Below are 10500 nucleotides of genomic sequence, written 5' to 3'. Positions count from 1 at the left end.
CACCTCTCAATGCCGACATGACCAAATATTGCCAGTACCATCGCAACCATGGTCACACTACGGAAGAATGCAAAGCACTCCAAGATAAAATAGAAGAACTGGTCCGTGCTGGCCACTTTCGCCGCTTCATCCGTAGGGATGACCATTCCTCCTCCTCTCAATCCCGCCACCCCCCGCGACCTGACCACAGACGCCAACCAAATGACGCCCATCACAATAGCCACCCCACCCAACCCAACAATCAACAGCCAGAGCCCGCCCGCACCGACATCACCCCTGTCGACCCCCCCTTACGAGGCACCATTAACACCATCTCTGGTGGCTTCGCAAGTGGAGGCTCCACCTCGTCTGCCAGAAAGAGACACCTCTGCCATATACAATCCATCAACCATATCACCCATTCCCACCACAAACGCCGTATGCCCCCCATCGTATTCACAGATGACGACTTCCACGGCCTCGACCACCAACAGGATGACCCCATGGTCATCACCGTTGAAATCGAAAATTATGCTGTTAAGAAAGTCCTTGTGGATCAAGGCAGCTCAGTTGACATCCTCTACTAGGCCACCTACCAAAAATTACAACTTCCTGACACCACCATGATCCCATATGATGAGCCCATATACGGATTTTCCGGCGAACAAGTATCCACCCGGGGCTACATAGACCTCCACACCGTCTTTCGGGAAGGAACCCAAACCAAAACCATCCCAATCTGCTTCCTTATAGTCGATGCGCCAACATCTTACAACATACTCTTGGGTCGTCCTTCCCATAATACACTTGGTGCAGTCGTCTCTACCCCTCACTTGGCCATGAAGTTCTCTGCCCCATCCGGCGACATCTTGACCATACACTGCGACCAGCGCTTGGCACGCGAGTGCTACATGGCAAGCTTACGACCACAACTCCCAATCCAACAAACCAACCATATCGAACGACCCCCTGGTTCCCGCATAGCCCTATCCGGCGAGGACCTTGACCCCAGAAGAGGCCGGGATGTCCGCCTCGAACCAGTCGAGGACACCACTCCTCTGGAGCTCCCCAATGGCCACTCCATTAACTTAGGCATCGGTTTAAACTCTGATGAGCGTGCCACAATCACACCCATCCTCATCAATAACACAGATCTCTTCGCCTGGTCGGCCGTCGACTCGTAGACGGCGCGACAGGAAACAAGGTGTTTAGCTTTTTAGATGCATATTCAGGTTATAACCAAATCCCCATGGCCACAACAGATATGCACAAGACCGCCTTCATCACAGACGATGCCAACTACTTCTATAGGGTCAAGCCCTTTGGCCTCAAAAACGCCGGGGTAACTTACTAACGACTAATGGACAAAGTCTTCAGCCATCTAACAGGACACTTTGTCGAAGTCTACGTCGATGACATGGTTGTCAAGTCCCCAAGCCATCATCAACACGCTGAAGACCTGGCGGCAGTGTTCTCCGCGCTGCGCCAATATAACCTCCACCTAAATCCCGACAAATGCGTATTTGGCGTCGACCGGGGTAAATTCCTTGGTTTCATGCTAACCCAACGCGGCATAGAGGCTAACCCTGAAAAATGCAAGGCTATTATCGAAATGCACAGCCCCACTACCGTCAAAGAAGTCCAACGCCTCATCGGCCGTCTCACAGCCATCTCTCGCTTCCTACCCAAACTAGCTGAACAAACTCAACCCATAATCCACCTCTTAAAGAAATCTGCCTGGTTCACGTGGACTGATGATTGTGAACAGATCTTCCAAAAACTCAAAACAACCCTAACCTCACCCCCTATCCTCCACAAACCAGACACCAGCCAACCCCTGCTGGTATATATCACGGCCACCGACTATACCGTCAGCGCAGCACTCGTTCAAGAAGTAGAAGGCACACAACATCCTGTGTATTTTGTGAGCAGAACACTTCAAGATCCTGAAACCAGGTATCAGATGGTAGAAAAACTAGCCCTATCCTTGGTCCACGCAGCACGCCGCCTCCGCCCATATTTCCAAAACCACACCATAACCTTCAAGACCGACTACCCAATCCAAAAAATATTACAAAAGCCGGATCTAGCCGGACGCATGTCATCATGGGCCGTGGAACTGTCAGAATTCAACATCTGCTATGAACCCCACGGCCCCATCAAAGCCCAGTGTCTCTTAGACTTCGTCAACGACCTACAACAAACAACCGTTGAGGACCAGTGGACGCTTCACGTAGATGGCTCCTCAAACCCAAGGGGTGCCAGCGCTGGCATCGTCTTAGAAGGCCCCAACGACATCCTCATCGAGAAATCCCTTCACTTTGCTTTCAAAACGTCAAATAACCAAGCCGAGTACGAAGCCATCCTCGCCGGCCTTTCCCTAGCCCGTGAAGTCGGTGTCAAGAAGTTAACATGCAAAACCGACTCCAAACTCACCGTAGGTCATCTAAATGATGAATTCCAAATCAAAGACCCCATCCTCCTACAGTATTACCATCTGGTCTGTGCGATTATTCAATCCGCTTTCGAACAAGTCCGTGTCGAACACATCCCGAGAACCGACAACGTCAGAGTCGACATCCTTTCCAAATTGGCCAGTACCAAACTCAGAAACCGTAATCGATCCCTACTACAGCAAACACTTTCCACACCTTCCATCACACACACTTGCCAAACATTAACCCACACCCCAGCAAGCAACGTCACCCCCTCCCAAACCCAAAACTGGACCACCCCCTACATTCAATACCTCAAAACCGGCAACCCCCCCCTCGACGTAGACAAAACTTGGCTGGCTAAAGCCGCCAGGTACACTATGGTAGGCGATGACCTCTACAAACGCGGATACGGCCAACCCCTACTTAAATGTGTCACGGCAGAGCAAGCCCAATATATCATCAAAGAATTACACGAAGGAATTTGTGGTTATCATTCAGGCGCACGCACCATGGCTACAAGAGTTCTCAGAGCCGGATACTTCTGGCCCACTATAGAAGCAGACTGCCAGGATCATGTCAGGAAGTGGAAGCCATGCCAGAAGCACGGCAACCTTATTCATCAGAAACAGGAACAACTACACCACATACTGTCCCCATGGCCATTCGCTAAGTGGGGAATGGACATCCTCGGCCCCTTCTCACCCGGCAAGGGGCAAGTAAAATTCCTAATCGTAGCCGTTGATTATTTTACCAAATGGATCGAGGCCAAGCCGCTAACCACCATCACGGCCCAACAAGTCCAGCAGTTCGTGTGGAAGGACATTATATGCAGATATGGTGTACCACATACCATTATAACAGACAATGGCCGACAATTTATTGACAAGGAGTTAGCCAAATTCTACACCGGCCTAGGCATCAAACACATCACAAGCTCTGTAGAACATCCACAAACCAATCGGCAAGCAGAGGCAGCAAACAAAGTTATTCTCGTAGAGCTGCGCAAGAGGTTGGATACCGCCAAAGGCCGATGGCCTAAAGAGTTAATAGAAGTACTATGGGCTTACAGATGCACCCCTCAATCATCAACAAACGAATCCCCATTCAGCTTAGTCTACGGCGCAGACGCCATGATACCAGTAGAAATTGGCGAACCATCCCTGCGCCGAGAACTATACGACCCAACCCACAACCACCAAAACATGGCCTTACATCTCGACCTCCTACCCGAACTCAGAGAAAAAGTCCAAATACGCAATCTAGCTGCCAAACAACGAGCTGCCAGGAAATATAATGCAAATCTACACCCACGATCATTTGTCGTTGGGGACCTAGTATGGAGAATGGCCAGCAATGCTAGAAAGAAGGATGGCAAGTTCTTCGCCAATTGGGATGGCCCGTACCGCATACGAGAAGATGTAGGAGGAGGAGCTTATCGCCTAGAGCAGTTATCCGGGGAAGAGATTCCCAACACATGGAATGTATCCCACCTCAAGTTCTACTTCAGCTAAATGTATATTGTAATCGAACCAATACTTGTAACCCCGGGTGTACTCTTTTTCCTCACTTGGTCTTTTTTCCCTAAGGAGGGTTTTGGCTAAGGAGGTTTTAACGAGGCACCCCTATTCAATAAATAAAAAGAAGGGTTCCCTACTTTATGACTCTATGTCTTTACTTTTGGTTAATTCGTTTAAGTTCCCCACCCTTACCCCAAGTAAGCGGCCTGGGTCAAACACCATTTACTTTTGGTTAATTCGTTTAAGTTCCCCACCCTTACCCCAAGTAAGCGGCCTGGGTCGAACACCCTTTACTTTTGGTTAATTCGTTTAAGTTCCCCACCCTTACCCCAAATAAGCGGCCTGGGTCGAACACCCTTTACTTTTGGTTAATTCGTTTAAGTTCCCCACCCTTACCCCAAGTAAGCGGCCTGGGTCGAACACCCTTTACTTTTGGTTAATTCGTTTAAGTTCCCCACCCTTACCCCAGGTAAGCGGTCTGGGTCGAACACCCTTTACTCATGGTCAATTCGTTTAAGTTCCCCACCCTTATCCCAAGTAAGCGGTCTGGGTCGAACACCCTTAAACATACAATTGCTTACGTCGTACATAACATACACCACAAATCGTCAAAATTCGATATACACAATAACATACAGAAACTAATCGCATTAAGCATGAACGCAAATAAATGTACCAATGCAACGAACATATTGTACCAGATAATACAGACATAGGCTCAATAATACTTTTACAAATTTAAAAAATCAATGTCCTACTCTGCTAAATCATGGCCCACCTCTGCAGCCTCATCCGCTTTCCTCTCCTCCTCTGTCGCCTTCTCCTCCACCTCCTCAGCATCCCCCTCATCCTCCCTCACCAACTTTCCATCAACTATGTCCTTATTTACATCGAACCTTGAATCTGAGACGTCTACATCTGGATGGAAGAAGGTCGCCTGCCGCAACCCCTTCTCAAAACCATTGATATGCTCCTAGATGACGCTGTTCTTCAGATCATCAAGTTCCCCAACAGCCCCATCATACTTATCCTTCAAGTCCTCATAGTCTTCCTCCAACTCCCTTATACGCTTATTCAGTTTATCCTCAGAATCCAAGCAACGCACCTTCCATGTTGCCAGCCTTTTCCTCTCCGCTTCCCAGCCTTCTTTCTCCTTTTCTAAGGCCGCCTTCTCCTCCTCCAGCTTATCCACCTTACCCTGCAACTCCCCAACCTCCTTTACTTCCCTTCTGTAAAGAGACCCTACACGCCGACTCAAGACTAAGTCCTTGCTCCCAAACTCTACCATGGTTCTCACAATATGATCCACGTCCATATTATCGATAGAGTTAACAACGGTATCCGGGAGGTCGATCGAGATATCCTTCCTAACGGATATCTCCGGCAACTCGATCAACCCGGCTTCAGGCCCCTTCTCCCCACTAGCCGACCCCGCCCCGCTAGCCGTTCCAAGAAGAGCTGCCCTTATCTTCTTCACATCTTTACCCTTCCCGGGTCGAGGCGGAAGCTCAGCCTTCCTTTTCGTCCCGCCATGTACGTGCACCTCCACCACCGATTCCTGCAGGTTGGGAACATCAGCTTTCCCAGCCGCCTTGGCCTTAGCGGCCATTTCTTTCCTCAATGATTGAAAGAGCGCCAGATTCTTCTTGCCAGATTGCGTCATATGCCCTGCAATAACATATCACGACTCGGATCAAAACAACTTAGCATTATTAACACAACTTAAGTAATAAACAGATACCTTCAATATCTATTATCGAATGCATCGAATTATAAACCCTAACTAGGCCCTTAGTGGGCAACTTATCCACAAACTTCAACAACATCCCCACCACCTCCTTATCACTAGCCGACAACTCCTTCACTCCCATGTCTTTATATCGAGAAGGATTGTTGGTCCAGTTAAAGGGAAACTTGGTACTCCTATCCGCATTCAAAAAATGAGATTTACCCCCTTCCTTAACGACGAATTTGAAGTACCCGTCCTTGAAATGCTTGAAAGACTGGGAGAAGGCATCCAGTCTGCTGATGCTAGGGCGACTTATCAAGGATAGCCAAGTAACCGGCCGCCGAGGTCTAGTATCGTAGAAATACAAAAAAGTGTAAGGGGTGGGCTCCAAGTATAAAGACTGGCACAGGATGCGGAAAGCCTACAAATAAGCCCAACTATTCGGATGCAGCTGTGTGGGTGCCACATTCAACGCCCGCAACACGCCCATGATAAAATCGTCTAGCGGCAACCGTACATGAAGTTGAGAGAAGTGGCACATGTACATGTAGAAGAACTTTTCGGTAGCCCCTTCCTACCCATGGCAGACCCGGTCGATAGCGCTGACCCTCTCCAAAGAAACAATACCCCTACTGACACCCTTGGAGATAACAGGTGCGCAATTCAACCAGGAGTTCAGTAAGCGGGACCACCTGAACAGAGACGACTGATCACGAACATCACCAGCCACCCACCCGTAGCCGCCTTTCGCCGGCCAGTTGCTCTCCTCTAACTCTTCGGGGGGATCCTCCTGAACCTCCCTCACAACCTCCACTGGCATCCCACTGGTACCAACCATAGAACTCGTACCCTCGTCACCAAGCAACCTATCTTTACTCCTCTCCGACTCAGTACTCTCGCTACTACTAAACGTAGACATGTTATCACTACTAGACATACCTGGTTTTGTTTTTTACGAGAAGATATCGATCGAAAGTGGGAACTAGTCGGACAGTATTACGTGCACAAGATCTCTGGATTCAGAATTCTCGCAAATGAAACAAGTAACCTCCCATCTGTTTTCAAATCCATATTTATAGTCCACAATCTCAAACGACGAAAATTGTCCCGCCAAAATGATACCCCAGACCAATCGACACCATCATTACAAAGGATATGACACTTCAAAACGACGACGCCAAAACTTTTTCGATTTGACCAACTGACACCCCTTCGCCTACCATCTGACAGTTACAAATTCTTAGCCTTAACACTGTTCACCACACTTAAAGGTTGGGGGACTGGTGTATCACACCTAGCCGGTTTCGCTAGCACATTAATACATATCACCCTTGGCCGACAACTCATATCGGACAAGGCTGGGGGACTAGTGTACCACACCTAGCCAAACTAGACCAAACAAGTAAACAATATGCATATCAAGGTAGCCAAGTATCCAGCCTAGTCCGGCTTAGCCTAACCTACACCAACGTAAGCCATCAAGACAAATAGCTGGCCTAGACCGACCACTCCAGTATATCCGCTAAGTTTAGAATCTAGGCCGACTACTCTAACGAACTCAACATAATGGAGACGTCCACTTCCAATAAACCTTAAGGGCCTGGGTTTGGGCCCTGGCTCACTCGCAAGCCCCAGCCCATGAAATGGTCAAACGTCATTAATGCTCTATAAATACGCGTGGACCCCATCATTTAAAGGTACGCATTCATTAATCACTGATTTGACTTTAGGAGAACTTTGACTTACTTGAGCTTCGAAGACTCTTATGCAGGTAACCCCTCCTGAGTCCAAGCTAACATGTATCAACCGAGAAGAGGCCAACTGAGAAGATAACGGACTACATGGTAAGGTGACGCTTATGCCTAACCTATCTTATTTGTTCTCTGCAGGAACAGAACCCATATGCAAGGATTGTATAAACAATTGGGCTTCGTTCGAGCTTTTCAAATACTATGCACCCACTTCGACATTACTCCTTTTGCCAACCTCTTTTTCCATTTCTTTGATTTTAAGCAATCATAACGCTCTTCCGGGGCTCTTGTGAACAGTGCAAATGGGAGAGGGTTGTTATCTTTCTATTTATCCTCTTGTAAACATTTTAAAGGTAAGTTTCTTAAAATTCGATTCATCGAAAGTAGGCCCCACATTCTAGAAGGTTTTTCCTTACATTTAACCCATGGGTTTTTATTTTGTGCTTACATGGTGCTTTCAAGTCTAAAATCATATTAATTACTTTTTTTCTTAATTATATCTTTGCTTTTCATTTAATCTTTAACTAACTCATGTGTTATTAACATAATAGAAATGAGAAAATAAAATAAAATAAAATAAAATAAAATAAAATTTCCATGACTTTTAGGAAAAAATAACTATCACTTTGAATTTAAAAGAGGGAGAACAAGTAAAGTAATGAAAGAGTACATTTTTAAAAGTGATTGATTAACCAAGGCAAACAGTTGTGCAATGACGAGTTTAACTTAACCAATGATTAATTTCAAAGGTTACTCAACAAGTATAGACTTACTTGATACATTTGCCTTATGAAAGTTTTGAAACAAACCCTTTTGGAGAACCCAATCTTCAATCATAGCTTGAGAATGAAGAGGTTGGTCGGTGGGAAGAAGATGACCAGCTCCTAAAACGACAACATTGGTGAGAGAGGTCCAACTCTGCACATACCCAGCAAGCTCTCCATTGACCTTCCATATCTTCCTTTCAGCATTGAGAAAGTGTGGTATCCCTTCCCATTTCATCGTCTTCACCCACACCTCTGTTTGGACAACTCCATCCCTCAAATCATACTCACCTTGATACAGCAACACCCTGCTCTTCCTCACCAGGTATTCCACCATCTCTTTCACACTTTTCATCACATCACCATGTAATGCCTCCCCGACAACATCACTGCATATCTCATACACAAACGATTCCTTCACCCCCAGTGCCTTCTTCACCTCCGCAATGTTCAAGAACCGTTCAACCAGATCATCCTCGTACGGAATCTTCCTTCTATAGTCGTACAAAGTAGCCAACCCTGTCATGTCTTGCAACATTCCCAACACCTTGTTTCTCGCATCTGCTGCTTCACTCCAATTCCTCTTCTGGATCAACCCAACTGCTTCCAGTTGAGCTTTTTCCAACTCATTCTTCTGCCTCTCGTTGATCAATCCAGCATAGTAAGCATTCACAGCATGAGACAGAACTTGAGTTTCGGGGTCTGTTAACCCATCCCCAATAGCTACACCGGCCAGATTCACTCTTTCTGAACCCTCCAAGTCTGCATTTTTCTTCAATATATAGTACCCAATTGCAGGCACATACTTGCCGGCATAGCTTTCTCCAGTAATATAAATAGGGCGATGGTTGAAAAGAGGATCGAGCTGAAGAAAGTTGGTTATGGCAGCAAAGAGGTGTTTGGCAACGGTGTTTTGATCTCTTGGGATCTCTTGTGGGGTTGAGGCCAAACTGAAGCCAGATCCAATGGGACTATCAAGAAAAAGAAGGCCAAAAATTCTGTTCCAAGAACCAGGGTTGGGGTGAAGGGTGAGGGATTGGGTGACTCGCCATGGTCCAAGCTCGTAGAAGTTGCCAAGCATGGAGGAGCAGCCAGGGCCACCTTGGAGCCAAATCAGAAGTGGGGTTTGTGAGAGTGGCAAAGTGGTGTTTTGGGCTTCATAGAAAGCGTAGAAAATCGCAGAAGCAGAAGTAGGACTGATTGGTAGGTAGCCATACCTGCTGGGGAGGGCTTCTTTCGGGAATGAATCGCTTGATTGTGATGAAAAGAGTGGGAAGTGAAAGAAAGAGATGCAGACGAAGAAAAGGGTGAAGGAGACTGATGAGGCCATCTTAAGGGTTGACCGTGTGAACTTGTGGATGATAGCTATGAATGGCTAATAAACGATCAGACAGCATTCTTAAAAGTAAATAAATTAAACACATAAACGAAATGATAAATAATTACTTGGGTATCAAATAAAAATATATTTTAATTTCAATGTAATAAAAAAAGTTATAATTTTTATATAAAAATTTAAATTTTGTTAAATTGATTTAAACTTTATTAATACTTAAATCTAATTGTTATGATAGGTTCAATGTCGAAGGAGTAACTAGGTCATTAGTTAGTGGCTCATTTTGGGATATGGTTATTTATTGAACATTATGGTGAGAGGGAGGTAATAATAGTGGGAGAATATTTTTAAATGATCGCAATAGAAGCTGGATGAAGTAAAAGGAAAACACATGAATGATTTAAATGATCAGATTTCTATAACTCTTGGTTAGAATAACATTTTGACTCCCACCAACATTTTCAGCTAAAACAATTTTCTGCAAAGTAGGCGCCCCAACCTTAGGATGAAGTTATGTATAATCAAAACCTTTACCCATATTATATGCACAAGTGAAAATAAGATAAAGTACAAAAGAATGCTAAAAGGAAATCATGCCATATTAAAGTTTTATCCAAAAAAAACAAGTTACAACATCTTGACTTAGGCTTGCTTGCTTATTACATGATGAAGGCATTTTATTATCTCAATATTTCTGACCTCTTCAATAATAACTAAATATTCAGTGATGGATTTGAATTTATTTGGCCTTTTCTAGTAGAAGGAAAACCAAGGTATGTGACTGAGACAGAATAGTAAAGATTTTTAGACATCCTTGGATAAACATTTAATATTAAAGAATTTGTGCTTAAAATTCTTAAAGGACGACATATAAATAGAAGAAAAAAAACATATTAGGCACCATTTAATGATACCTAATCAACTTAAGAATCATGCTTTAATTGATAGAAAAACATGAATTTTTTTTATAGTGAGGCACTATCGGG

At 45.3% G+C, this 10500-nt stretch overlaps 1 protein-coding gene across 1 annotated transcript; it reads right to left on the bottom strand.

The window, feature by feature from the left end:
* Positions 1-4605: 4605 nt before the first annotated feature.
* Positions 4606-9554, bottom strand: LOC114179679 (serine carboxypeptidase-like 50). The gene is made up of 2 exons (XM_028066091.2): positions 8188-9554; positions 4606-5602 (listed from the first exon to the last, which is right to left on the bottom strand). Exons 1-2 carry the CDS (start codon positions 9506-9508, stop codon positions 4908-4910), a joined length of 2016 nt encoding a protein of 671 aa, XP_027921892.2. The 5' UTR covers positions 9509-9554; the 3' UTR covers positions 4606-4907.
* Positions 9555-10500: the final 946 nt, after the last annotated feature.

This window comes from Vigna unguiculata, chromosome 3 (genome assembly GCF_037176805.1).
Source record: "Vigna unguiculata cultivar grain cowpea cultivar isolate G323 ecotype 2 chromosome 3, ASM3717680v1, whole genome shotgun sequence".
Classification (NCBI taxonomy): domain Eukaryota; kingdom Viridiplantae; phylum Streptophyta; class Magnoliopsida; order Fabales; family Fabaceae; genus Vigna; species Vigna unguiculata.
This window is presented reverse-complemented; position numbering and strand designations above follow the sequence as displayed.

Coding starts and splice junctions, on each gene's coding strand:
- LOC114179679 (XM_028066091.2), bottom strand. CDS start 9,508: ATGGCCTCATCAGTCTCCTTCACCCTTTTCTTCGTCTGCATCTCTTTC. Junction 5,603..8,187: donor TCATAAGGCAAATGTATCAA/GTAAGTCTATAC, acceptor ATGTTATTGCAG/GGCATATGACGCAATCTGGC.